Source organism: Gouania willdenowi, chromosome 4 (genome assembly GCF_900634775.1).
Source record: "Gouania willdenowi chromosome 4, fGouWil2.1, whole genome shotgun sequence".
NCBI classification, from domain to species: Eukaryota; Metazoa; Chordata; class Actinopteri; order Blenniiformes; family Gobiesocidae; genus Gouania; species Gouania willdenowi.
The window spans coordinates 20,675,102-20,689,727 of record NC_041047.1 but is presented as its reverse complement, the minus strand read 5'-3'; the positions used below and the strand labels follow the sequence as shown (position 1 = coordinate 20,689,727).

Sequence of the window (14,626 nt, the reverse complement as noted above, 5' to 3'; positions counted from 1 at the left end):
ATTTTAAAATAGTTTTCTTACTGTTTTAACACGCTCCCTGAAACCTGCTGGGTGCAATTATGCAGCACCCACAGCAAGAAGTCTGTGTTTAAATTCAGGCAAGGGTATAATGTAGCAGCACACATAAAAGAAAAACTGCTTTAAGTGTGTCCATACAAGTCTATTTCATGTAAATGAAGTGGAACCAGTTGGTGGTTTAAAAAGTGTGTATGTGTGTCTGTGAGACTGATGAACCTAATAACAGAATGAAGTTAGCAGCTCGGTTACAAATGAGGAGGACACCATCCAGCGCTTAGAGATTCCTCTCAACAGTCAAGGTCAGACAATAATAATTACTGCTATTGCACACACACACACACCTTTTCCTCCAACGGCTTTAATCCACGCAAACACACTCCTAGTTTCATAAAGTCACAGTTTTATAGCGACACAACAGCAGGTGTTTGGTACTTCACATGTTCATATTCTCATCCATCACAGAAAAGGAAAAGGAGTGGCCGGGGCAGACTTACATTTATTCTTCTGAAGGACAACAACCTCATACAAGCAGCCACAGTCATAAATAACTATATTCCCTGACAAAGAAGATCAAGGATCCCTTTGGAGAATAGCGTGACCCAAAAGGAGCTCAGGTTTTCATATTAAAAAGTCAGTCAGTCTGACATTTTATTAAAAAGAAAGATGACTCTGAGACTGCCTGTGTCCACAGTAGAATAGCAGCATGTTCTCAAAGAAGCTTAAAATAACGTTATGGTTTATTTTAAACGGCAGACCACAATCTTCCACCTCCAACATCTTTCACACACTATAGCTATTTTTGTAACTGTGTCATCGTTTTTGGGTTTGATGAATTTTTGTGACTTGTCCAGAGTTTACTCCATGTTCTACACTGAGTAAGCTGGGATAGGTTCTCCCCGTAACCACGAACTTTGTAGATAGGTATGGATAGAATGAAATAGTGGTTTTATTACTGAACATGTAAATAACACGAAAAGAATAACAACACATCTACAAAAATAGAGTGACAGCTTGTGTCATCGGAGAAATTTGAAGTGTACATTGACTTATGATATAGATATCAAATAGTTTTATAGTACATATTTACGTCACATAAACCTTGACATAGGAAGAAGAACTCGACATTTAACATGTGCTCACGGATAAAAAGATACTCACTGATTTTAGATCTACGTGCTATTAAATTAAACCATTCAATAATTCAATAATTATAGGAATCTGGAGAACATCCTGTCCTATACATGGGATATCCATCACTCTACCAACGCATAGCAGATACACACACATACATACAACTATGGCTACAATAAACCTGGAATATTTCTCTTTTGTCATTTAAAAGCAGAGTACACAGAGAAACCCTGAGCAAAGTTTATAGAAGACAATCCAAATCACTCAACAAAAGTCACATATTAAACCCAGGTTTTGATGCAGAAATACATACAGTACATACATCTCAGGTAGTAAATGCAAGATAATGATTACTTCAGGAAAGTCACAGCTCTTACATGTTATATTCTTTTCATCCAACTTTGATTGAAATCAAACACAGGTCTTATCACTGTGAGACATCGTCACCAACTAAACCTTATTGATATTATCATGTGGAACTGAGAGAAAACAATAGACACCTAAAAGCAGAAATGTTCAGTCCTTTTGACTCACCCGCTGTCAAAAATATTTTCATAAGTTAACTGGTGGAAAATCCCAGTAATTGTTGAAAAATGCATCTAAAACAAGGGTTTTGCTCTTTGAAAAGGACAATATAGAAGATATTAATCCAGGTGTGTTTATAAAGCTGATCAACTCTATGCTAAAGTAAAAAAACAAAAAAAAAACAGACAAGCAACAAAAACACACCCCACCGTTTGGTGCACGTTCACACCTCCCCACAGATCACATTTCAGAGCATCAACATAAATAAAGCTTCATCGGCAAAAGACGAGACTGGAGGAAGAGTCGGAGACAAACCAGACAAAAAAGTGAGACAAAGATGATCAATAGGATGGAGCTGGACTTCATCATAAAGAGCATCACCGTAAGAAGGGTTCTGACATGCCTATAAAAAAGAGGAATGTTCACACACTTTTATGCCCATTCTCATATCTCTTTTCAACCCTGTTAGATCTTTTTAAGGAGTTCCTTCGCACTGCCGTTCTCCTCTTTTTTTGGCTCTCACCTCTTCAACGTTTTCCCACAGTTTCTTGACTTCTCTGCTTATTCCCACACTGCTTTCTCCAGCGGGCTGACTTATTAGCATTCTCTCTGAACATATAATTGATTCCTTCTGCTCTTCTCTCGTGAAAATGTCATTCATAATTCTGTGTGATAGCGTGCTGCCTGGCTTGTTGGCTGGCTGGATAGATAGCTGACTGTGAGGCAAGTGGCCACTGACCCATTTGTAGCAGATACAAAGAGACTGACAAATAAATCTGATTATAGCAACCAAACTGGGCTGCTTGTGAAACCAATAACCTCAGCCAGACTGAGCCTAAGCTGTCATTCATCCTTCAATGCTTTTTGTGGCTTTGTTGGACTTTTACTGTAGCGGCATATTTAGTTTACAAAACAAGCATGGAGCTTTATAAGCATCTACAACTGTTTCATTGCTATAATTGTTGAAATCCAAGAGAACTCTTGTGTCACACAATCCCACACACACATGGGCATATGCAAGCTTAGATGAGCCTAAAGAGTAAAATGCCACCTACATGTCGACCATCAGCTAGTACTCAAAGACTCAAAGACACCTGGCTTCAGCTGACATCATTGTAGGGTGTGTGTGTGTGTGTGTGTGTGTGTGTGTGTGTGTGTGTGTGTGTGTGTGTGTGTGTGTGTGTGTGTGTGTGTGTGTGTGTGTGTGTGTGTGTGTGTGTGTGTGTGTGTGTAAACAGGAATCCCCATGCCCAAACTCCCCAAAACACTCCTTTCGATCTCCTTGACTATGTTACATGAGTCGCACTAACTAAACAAACTGAAACAGACAGGGACACAGAGCAAAATGGGCAAAAAAACAGGGAGAACAAGGTAAAGCCCTGAAAGTCTGAGGGGGGATTGGTAAGGAAGTCTGGACATGGGCCACAGACATGGAGAGAGAGGGGGAGACAGTGAATAAATGCCATGAGGAGGAACTTACCGGATGCCTGCCCTGAGGGTACATGATCCCAGGAGAGGAGAGCCTGCCAGTCCGTTTGATGGCCAGGTTAGTCCCCTGGCCCTCCAGTCCTCTGCCCTCCACTGGATACACAACCACACAAACACTCAGTCAAAGTCTCACAACCTCTCCCACGCCCACACGCTGAAAAAGTCCAGTATGTGTTCCTTATCTAGGTTGATCCCCTGTATTATTCACTCTTGCTTCTTGTCCTCTTCAGTCTTTCAAGGTAAAGTCCAGTTGAAACACTGTTGATGATCTGTCAGCCTGTGGATGCAACTATCCACTGATGTCATGTTAAAACAGGCACCAGACTTTACCTCCCCCTCATCCCTTCTGCAGTGTCTCAACCTTTCCGCCTTCTTGACAGTGTATCTTCCTGCTTTTTTCTCACCCTGTGATCAGAGGCGATCCACACGCAGTGACATGACACTGAAATAGACGCTCCTCTCTTTCACTTCTCCTCCTCCTCCTCCTCCTCCTCCTCCTCCTGCAGCTCCTGTGCACTCTTCTCCTGCCCTGTCACCCAGCCGTCCAATGGCAAAATGCAGAAACATAAACAGACTCAGCTCGTCCAAATGTTCTGCTTTTTTTTTTTCTTCTCTTCAGCCTTTCTGTAAAACACTGAAGCCTCTGAATTGACTGCTGCCGCAGAGAAGAAGGAGAAGAAGCAGGAGGGAGGGGAAATAAGAGAGAGAGGGAGAGAGTGAGAGCTTTGTTTTTAATCGAAATGTTGGAGGGGAAAAAAACGCAAGAGGAAAGCAGGAAAGAACAGCAGGTCAGTGGAGGATCCAGCGGGCTTTTCAGCAGCAAACCCTAGACTGTAATATATTGTGCCTGTTGGCTTCAACACAAACACGACAGGCTGCTAAAGCTCCTCTTAAGGTGGAACTGAGAAGATAAAGACAGTCAGTCGCACTTTGATGGAGGGAGGGAGAGCGATGAATCTCTTTTCAATTGTGGTCGGGCAGACAAAGCAATCAGTCATGCACAAAGAGCCCAGCTCAGAGTGATAGGAATCGAGAGTCAAACCCATAAATGCTTCAACGCTCAAAGCAGTGACAGCAACGTGGACCCTACATCACATCATACATACCTATCAGAGGGATAACTTCATCTTTCACTTCACTTATAGGGTCCTCAGACAATCATTTTTTTGTTCTTAATCACATGCAGACACACTAACTAACTAATGACATCATTTCTAGAACCGAATCAGGCAACAGGCTTGGCGCCAACTCGTCCAGATGTTTTTTTAAGGGCATGCCAGTCTACACACATCTGCTTCCAACGTCCATCCAAAGAGCTTCTATAGCACTGCAGGTTAGCGGAGAATAAAGGTGCTTCTCAACATGCAACAAAAACATTGAAATAGCTCCATGTAGTGCTAACATAAAGTCATTATTCTGGTAAAGATCACTTTGACTATTGAGTCTACTGGGATCATCGTTGATACTAACACATGCAACTTTATATTCCTTCCTATAACAACTGATGTATGTCTGTTTTAAAGGTATGCTACATGTTAGAACAAACTAGGATTTGTGTGTGTTTTATCAGAAAACTTTTATCTGAACATCACTTGAAAACATCAATGATCTAATGTTAAAGTAAAAAAACAAACAACTAAGACTCAAGTTGAGCCACGGACTAATCTGATTTAAATGGAGAATCTCTGTTGAACAATTACAGTACAATCAGAGCTACATCTATCAAAGTGGCATTTATTAAAACTCTGGCATAAAAAACATCTCATTGATAGTCACGCTCCAACACCAATGTAAAAAAATAAAATAAAAAGCATTCAGCGATTAGCCCCGTTACACCCCTGAAACAACCACTGACAAATATCGTTCATCCTCCATTAGACCACTGGCTCTGTTGTACAACATGTTATTTACAGGACAGCTCAAAATGGACCTGGACCAACTAAGACCTGGTATTTAAAGCCTTTCCCTGGACACCAGTCTGGCCAGGCCGTCTTTTGGCGCTGTTCTTAAAGGGTTTATCTAGGACAGTCCCAGCTTTGAACTTGATCAAATGACCATTAATCCAACATTGTAGAATCGGATATAGTCAGTCTTGGCATCCGTGGAGGGTTTCCAGTACGATATAGACAAGCAAGAGAGCAGCTCAAAGAAGTAAGAAGCACACCTTTGTTTTTCATTGGTTTTGTTTCATTACACTAAAAATGCATTAAAATGCATTGAATAAAAACCTCGTCTGAGTTGATTGAACCTTTCTGGTTGTCTAGCTCATGTAACAAACATTATTGTTTCCTGTGTGATTCATCTTAGACAATGAACTCTACTAATTATATATAGTTTAGGTGGTGAAAAGCTGATGAGATTGATGCAATTCCAATGCAATATTTTGAACAATCCTTTATTTGACTTTGATCTCTGTATAAGCTTTTGAAGTTTCAAATTGAATATATGAAAAAAAAATAAAAACAGAAAATTGAGATTTTTGGGGGGTGCACCGAAATTATAATTCTGTTTTGGACGTATTGTTTCAGTGAGAAAAGTGTTTCCAAACTGAAAATACACCTATTTTGGGCCAAATATTTTAGCTGGCCAAATTTTCAGTGGATCACTAGTTTTTTAACCCACAGTAACTCGCTGCCCTTTCAAAAAAAAAATATTGTCATGTTGTATTATCGCAATATCCCTTCTCATAAAATCTCATCCTACCCGTACTAAAAACCAGAACTGGAAAAGGAAGTGATATTTCAAGCAGCCATCAGTGAGTGAGCAAAAAAAAGATAAGCCTCGCTTTAGAGGCTTGCATCACTAGTCCGTTATTCTGGTGGTTCACTGGCTACATCTTTGAGGCTTTTGGTGGGTTTAACAATATAATTTGGTACTATCTTCCCTTCACTGCACTGCACGTAAATCAAATTAAGAACACACATCAGCATTGTATTATGCAGATAATTATTTTTCCCTCGGCTCTCGGGCTTTAGAGCCAGATGGGCCGGCACACAAACACAGACACGCACACAGACATCAACACTTCTAAATTGTCCTGATGTGACGTATGTTAAAAACATGCCGTCCTATTTACTAGAAACGCTCCCAATAACGGACTGACTCATAGCAAGTTTCTATAGTAACAATGTGGTGAGCAGCTTTATCAGATCACATAGGTTCATCGATCACATTATCACATTGTCCAGTCTGACTTCAATGTGTTTAGGTTATACTTTAGGTAGGACAACACATTAGGTCAATGCAAACTTACATAAACAACATAATGAAACCCGCTGTATTTACTGTATGTTAGATGGATTAACTATGAAGAATTAGCAAAGAAATGTTCAGACAGACACACAATAACTGAGTATGAGGGAACTCAGAGTGAGACCATACCAGTCTATAGTCATTTTTAAATCAAGTAAGCAGAATGACCCACCCATTTCATTCAAGAGTGCAAGATGAACCCAGATCTTTTCAGGACAGAAAAAATAAACATTCATTTTAAGTTTTTGTAATGCTAATGAGTGATGAAGCGCTCTAAACCAAAGAGAATGAGCCCACACACATTTCTGTCTATTGCCTTGAAAAGACTGTGTGATACATTTTGTACTGCTGTTCCGGGTCCGTTTTCCCAGTTCTGCGGACGTGAAGTCAAATAGGGCTAATGGTGACGTCAAATGATGCTGGTGTGCGTTTTCAACGGCTTGGAGAGACGTCCCAATACCGGAAATAAAAAAGAATGAGAAGAAGACGGCTTGGAGACAAGAAGACAAGCACGGCGAACTAAACTAAACTACAGATTGGTTCCACAGAGGCATGTGCACAAGTCTTGCAGTTAACAGTCACATGAACGCTGAGTAAATAAACAACCGTGTCACAGTTGGAGGGCGGATCGGGCCCCATTTTCTCATCCGAGTCAATATGACAATCAATATGCTAGAGCTGTTGTAAAAGCTCAAGATCATTTGTACCCCACAAAGTGGGATCCTACATGGAGCCCCAGGTTGAGGGAGATTGTCAGTGATCTTGTATTTCTTCCATTTTCTAATAATAGCTCCAACAGTTGATCTCTTCTCACCAAGCTGCTTGTCTATTGTAGATTGGCTCATCCCAGTCTTGTGCAGGTGTACAATTTTGTCCCTGGTGTCCTTAGACAGCTCTCTGGTGTTGGCCACGGTGGAGGTTGGAGTCTGACTGTTTGAAGGTGTAGAAAGGTGTTTTTTATACAGATAATGAGTTCAAACGGGGGCCATTAACTCACTCACTGACATTGACGTAAATATACGTATTTTCAAATACAAACGATGGCTGCCAATGATGTATATATACGTCAATTGTGTTTTTCAACGGGGGTTGCTAGGAGACAGTGTGACGGAGCCCTCACATATATATCAGCTGTGTACTATGATGTAGTGACCAACTGGTGCCATGTAGGTGGCAGCAGTGCACCTTTGGATGAGAGAGCCATGAAGTGCACCATCAGCGGGGAGGGAGAAGTCAGGGAAGAGGCAGAAAATGGCACTACGAGAGTTGATGGTGAAGTATCCAGCAGCTCACACTCAAGCAGAGTATGTGTGGACCTAAGTGGACTATTGAGAGTGTCGCGATCGTGAGAGAAGACGATCAACAACCCGGGCCAAACGCGTCAACTCGGCATGTTGGGAATAGGAGGAAGTTGTGTGTGTGGAGACTGGGGGGGGACCTGGAGGAGGGCTTAAATACAGTAAGAAAACCATAAAACTCTGACCCAGATAGCAAAATAAGAATAATGTTACCTTCAAAAGCCTGGTCTCAGTGTTGATTATATAGTTTTATAGAAGGAAACCAATATTAAGGTGTCACTAAAGCAAATTAAAAAATAGTTTCAAAGTCACTGACAGGTTTTTTCAGGAAAAGGCTGTTTTCTCAGCTTTTGGCACAGAAACTGGCATTTTGTGTGAAACTACCGATATTCATCAACTGCTGATTACTACGGAAGAACAAAACAAGCTAGAAACAAAGACACATTTTCTAATGAAAGTAGAGGGTCTACTCTTTCAGAATCTGGTTTCAGATTTTAGATTGTCATAGTACAAAATATTCTGTGGGTCTTTAAAAATCAGTCAAAATGCTCTAAAATGGCCGGCAGTGAGGGGGTAGCGTTTCTGAAAATGGCTGGCAGTGAACGAGTTAATACAGGTAACAAGTGGAGGATAGGAGAGCTTCTTAAAGAAGTAACAGGTCTGTGAGATACATAATTATTTCTTGTTTGTAAGTGCCAAACACTTGTTTTTTTGCAAGAATTTACAAATAAATTCTTTGAAAATCATGTAATCTGATTTCCTAGATTTTTTTTCACATTCTGTCTCTCACAGTTGAAGTGTACCTATGATGAAAATTACAAACCGCTCTCGTCTTTTTAAGTGGGACAACTTGCACAATCGGTGGCTGCCAAATACTTTTTGCCCCACTGTATCTATTGGAAAGTGTCATTAGGTGATGCAAAATGCAAACGGTAATTGGTTGGTCTGAAAATGTAAAAATATACTGCGGGCTCTGAAGAAAGGATCCAAGTGATTACATGTTTTGTACAAACAGTTAATTCCCTGTTCAATTCAGAGAAATCCACTGACGCAGACATCTCACATAGTACCGTATGTTGTCCATAAAAGCCCTACTTTTGTCATTTATTACTGTAGCATAAATGTTTTATGTTCTCCATAAATTTTAACCAAATGTCTAATATTCTTAGGTTTTGTAAGCAGGGTATATTCATCAATCATTTCCTGGTGCTACAAGAACGTAATCATTGAGGTTGCACAACAGAGTGGCAGGTCACCAGCTTGTCTTGACGGAAGTTTTAAGTTGACAGATCAATTCAAAGACTGCTTGTTTACATGTTGGATAAGACACCGTACCCCACATTTCTCTCAATGGTAGGTGAGTGTGTGTCATCAACTGTCCATAATATTAAATGTTGTATCTGTTAGGGCTAATGTAGACATTTCTGCTGGCTTAAATGTCTCACAAAAAAACTAAAGTAATTTAAGAGATAAAGGATAGGACATTTATGCTGCTAAATGTTTGGTTATGAGGTCAAATCTATCACTCCTCATGGGCTAGAGCAATACCATTTTGGTTTGTACAATGCTGTGTTTGTCCTAATGGCAATAAGGATAGATTTTATTTATTTATTTATTTATTTTTTAAGAAATGTTGGATATCAGTTTTCCATCCGCTGTACAGTTGATCTAAATCCTGTAAATTACTCACATCTTGGGCAACACCACAGTACACTGTGTGCTCTCCACTTTTTGTTGGCGGAGCCAAATGATTAAATTAACAAACAAATCACAATGTCTTGTCACTTATTACTGTTAACTAATAAAATATGATTGTAGAACTGTTGTGAAAAAATATCACACAAGAGGAATATCAACCGATAACGATATAGATAGGGGCAACCTCTCTTCAACCTAATTTCATGCAAGATTATACAATATACATAAATCCATGGAAATAACAAGTCACCCCTACTTTAAATACGATATCCGGAGTTTCTGAGAAACGTCTCGATGTCCCGCCCTAAACAGCCTCACTTCCTCCCCCTGCCTCTGCCAATCTACCAGAAGCCACGCCTCTACTTTTCTGCACACGCTTCGCAGAACATAACAAGGTCGCATTGATATAGGTCTATGGGTCAGAAAAGTGCCAAAATCATATTTACCTGTTTGCTGTTGTGACGCGTTTCCTTGTTTCCGTGCAAAGTTCCGCATTCACTTTGATTGACAGCGTCAAAAACAGGAAGTAGAAGCCTATTGGCTGGGCGCACTCGGCGATCGTTTCCATTTGTATAAGGGTCTATAGGACGAAGGAGGGAGTTATATACATTAATGTATATGAATGACCACCGGCAGTAAACCATAGTAAAAGAATAGTTAGGTATTTTTTCGCATTTCAAAAGAATCATACATAAACATAGATTTCTCAGAAACTCCGGATATCAGTTTTAAATACGATGTCCGTCTGGATGTATTCCATCTAAAATATAATCTGTGCATAAATGATAAACCTAACTTCAGTAATGGAAAGATTGACATATTTATTTTTAAATGTTTCTCAATCAAAAGCACATATCGGACCAACACCGATGTCAAACGATATTACATTTTATCGTCCATCTCTAAATATTATTTTATTTTTAGAAAAAAACAGCATCCTTAATCATATGTGAATTTAAATGCATTCAAACTGCTTTAATTCGTTCTTTGCATATGAAACTAAGCAACACAAGTATTCAGTTCATCTTTGTAACAAACTTTTTTTTTTTTTTTTGTCATTAAACCGAAGCCACTGCAGCAACAGAGAAAGACAGTGAGTGTTAATAGTTGAACTTCCATTCAAAGCAGGTCATAGGTCGTACACAGTACCAGTCTGAGTCTGTCATGTCTTAATTCACTCTGTGCAGCACTGAACACATCTATTCAGGTCCACCTTAAAACTGCTGCTGCCTAAACACTCACTCTGTCAGCTCATTGGCTGCCTCTTACTTGACTCTAACCAATCGTGTCCACTGTGCCCCACGTTGGGTGCTGAAGTAAATAGGGGAACGGACCAATCACAGTGCGAGCTGGTCGCTGAATGGACGTTAACGGTAGGAAGAGGCGGGGGGAGTTTGGGGTGGGGGGGGGGGCAGTCTGTGGGGATTGTGGGCATTGAAGTTCCAATTATTCCGAGCGCGTACGCAAACCCACGGGCACGCGCACGCCTGTCAGTCACGGTACATAAATGCTTGGTAAAGTCTGCCCCCTGCTTCTATTCACACACACACACACACACACACACACACACACACACACACACACACACACACACACACACACACACACACACACACACACACACACACACACACACAGAGAGAGAGAGAGAGAACTATGACTACATTACATGGAGGTCATTACAAGGATAATAAATAGTAAGTTTAATTTACAATCTTCTCTAGAATCTTCTTTTCAGAGTAGGGACACTGGTTCATATCCCATTTTTAACGGTTTTACACTCACCGAAATATAATGTTTTAGCTGTAACGGAAAAAAAAATTGAAGATGTTCAAATACAGGATTTTTACAGTTTTATTTCAAGCGAAGCAGCAAAAATAGCAAAATACTGAGGGTGGATTCATTGATGCTGGGCTCACAAAGGAAAAAGACTTTAACTCAGGGCAGTGGGCATACTTACAGAAATTATGGGTATAACCTTTTCAACTCAAGTGAATATAAAATATAACAAACAATAACATGAAATACGCCATTTTTTTTTCCTATTTAAAGTGCAAAAAGAACACAAAAACAGAAATTGACATTTCAATAGTCTAAAATTCAAACCAAATCATGTCGTCATCATTATGGCTTTGATTAAAGAATATTCCTATTCGTGCATGATCTGTGCATTACAAATGGTTTTTTTTTCTTCTTTTTTTTAAAAAAAAAATATCAAACTAGAACAGTTTACACAGCATGTTGTTTTTCAACAATATTAGCATTTTTTTTTTTTATTTATTCAGTTAATTTCCGACATGGTTACAATCACAGAAATTCACTTTGACATTCAGAGCAAAATCACATCATTGTTTTTTTTTTTTTTTTTTTTTTCCTTTTGCATGCCGGAAAGGGCGACGGAAAAAAGCATTTTGCTTATCCAGATCCGTCCCCTGATTTGAACACAGATAATTTTACATCAAACCTCGTTTCTTCCCTAGTCAAACATTCTCATCTTCTTCATACCATAATTTCATCTTTTCATTAACAACTCTTTTTTTTTTTTGTCCTTTTTTATGTGATGTGTTCTCGTCTGCAGTCATTGTTCCTGTTGTTACTCCTCCTCACTGTCCTTTTTCTCCGGATCTCCTCGAGCTTTCTTTTCCAGTCGTTGTTTACGTTCCTCCAACTCTCCAAACAAAAAGTTCTTCTTCTTTCGGAGTACCTTCATATCCTCTGAAAGTTGCCTCAGCTTACGATCCATCAGAAAGGCACATGCACATACACATACCCCCATCATTAGCAGGCCAAAGATCATGACTCCTAGCAGATAGATGTCCTCCACATCTTCCACTGTCATCGGGGAGAGACAGAGCATCTGGCTTCTCCCTCGTGCATCCATGACATATCCACTTGGGTATGTGTCCTTTGGACACGCTGGTTCGTGCTGTAGCAATTGCCTCGTCGTGAAGATTTTGTCGATGGCTCTCAATGACCAGTTGATGAGTTCCATGTCGTCGCTGTAGAGTTCGATGAAGAGTTGACTTGAGATCTGTATGCGTGTAGAAATATCCTCTGTGTTTTTTCCTTAAATCCTTTCAGATTTACGGATTGTTGTGTCTCTGCGTCAAGGCTATTCCAGAGGTTCATGGCTCTACACACAGGACTATGTTTGCCAACGTTCGATTTGACCCTGTCCGGTCTGAACACATTATTATGTCTGAAGTCGTAGGAATTTTGATTGTATGTGAAACGTTTTTGTATTTGATGTGGTAGTTTTTTAGATGAAGCCCTAAATGCGTGTATTTGTGTGTTGTAGTGTATTATTTCTTGCAGTTTTAGGTATTTTGCCTTCTCGAATAATTCGTTTGTGTGCGTTGTGTGGTGCTTTATGTAAAATTCTTATAGCTTTTTTTTGTAGTTTAAATAGTGGTTCAAATTACGTTTTGTAGTTATTTCCCCATATTTCGGAGCTGTAATTTAAGTGCGATGCTATGAGTGAAGAATAGATTGTTTTAAGTGATTTGGTATGTAGGATTTGTTGAAGCTTCCATAGGATGTAACTGCTTTTGGCAACTTTGTTTTTAACTATTTGTATATGTTTTTTCCAGGTCAGCTTGTCGTCCATCCAAACTCCTAGTACCCTATATTCTTTTACTTGTTCTATTATTTCCATGTTTAGTTTCAGTCTTATATCTCCTGTTATTTTTCTCTTTCCGAAATTGATGAATTTTGTTTTACTGACGTTTAGGGCTAGTTTATTTACATCTAACCATGTCTGGATTTTTGATAGTTCTTCATTTGTTGACTCTATTAGAGTTTTAATGTCTTTACCTGAGCATAGAATGGTTGTGTCATCTGCAAACAACGTTAGTTTGAGGCAATTTGAGACTTTGAAAATGTCGTTTATGTATAAAATGAACAGTTCTGGCCCTAAAATTGAACCCTGTGGAACACCACATTGTATAGTTTGGCATTTTGATGTGTGTTCTTCAAAGTCAACATATTGTCTCCTATTTGTCATATAGCTTTTAATCCATTTTAGGGCGTTGTGCTTTATTCCGTAATTTTGAAGTTTTTCTTCTAGAATATCATGATTAATTGTGTCAAAGGCTTTTTTTAGGTCCAGAAAAATTCCGAATACAAATAGTTTTTTTTCTAATGCTTCTCTTATATTCTCCGTGATGTCAATTTTAGCCATTGCTGTTGAACGTCCTTTTCTAAATCCATATTGTCCTTCATGTAGTATATTATTGTCTTCTATAAATTTGTCGAGTCTTTTCATGAAGAGTTTTTCCAGAATTTTCGATAATTGTGGTAATATTGATATAGGTCGATAATTAGTGAAATTCCATTTTTCTCCACCCTTGTAAATCGGTCTGATTTTTGCAATTTTAATTTTTTCTGGGAAAACACCATTCTTAAATGAGAGATTACTTATATGTGTTAGTGGCGGGGTTTTTTCAGCTGTGATGGTTTTTATTAGACTCATAGTTAGATTATTAACGTCTCTGGATTTTTTTGAGGTACAGGTTGTGATTATTCCATCCACCTCTGCTTCTGTTACTTCTTCAAGTACAAGGTACTTATCAATGTCTTTCTTCTCATTGTCAAAATGATTCCATTTAAGTGTTGGGTGTTTATTAATCCCTTTCTCCGTGTTTTTTCCAGTATTTATGAAAAAACTGTTGAGTTCTTGTGCTATTATGTTTTTATTGTATTCTTTTACATTGTTTATTATAAAGTGGTCTGCATTTTTTTCTTTGCTTTTGCGCATGGTTATGGTGTTTATAATTTCCCACAATTTTTTGTTTTTGTTTTTATTCTCTTTTAATTGTTTTTCATAGTATTCTCTTTTTTTTTCTCTTAGTAAATTATTGACTTTGTTTCTGTATTTTTTATAACGTACTTCTGCTTTCAATGTTTTTTCTGTTATATATTTTTTATATAATATGTTTTTCTTTTTGCATACGTTGGCTATTTTCTTATTAATCCATGGTACTTTGTTTTACTTTTGATTGTTATTTGTTTCAAAGGGCAGCATTTATCGTATATTGTTGTTATTGTGTCTGTAAATGTGTCATATGCTACGTTCACATCTTCTTCATTGAAAACACTCTCCCACCTCTCTCTTTTTATCTGTTGTTTAAAGTTTTCTAGTTGTTTTTCTCCTTCCAGTCTCCTGTATGTCAATGTGTTATGATTTTCAAGGTTCTTCTTCTTTTTAGTGTTAAGTA

General features: G+C 38.7%; 1 protein-coding gene across 3 annotated transcripts in view; it reads right to left on the bottom strand.

Moving 5' to 3' along the window:
• The window catches only part of tle2b (TLE family member 2, transcriptional corepressor b), a 96,123-nt gene extending 92,142 nt beyond the window's left edge, over positions 1–3,981 (bottom strand). For all 3 annotated transcript variants that reach the window (XM_028443645.1, XM_028443648.1, XM_028443647.1), the window contains exon 1: positions 3,155–3,981. In XM_028443645.1, coding sequence (XP_028299446.1) covers positions 3,155–3,178 — 24 coding nt within the window. In that variant the 5' untranslated portion in view covers positions 3,179–3,981. The remainder of the gene's footprint in view (positions 1–3,154) is intronic.
• Between the last annotated feature and the right edge of the window lie 10,645 nt (positions 3,982–14,626).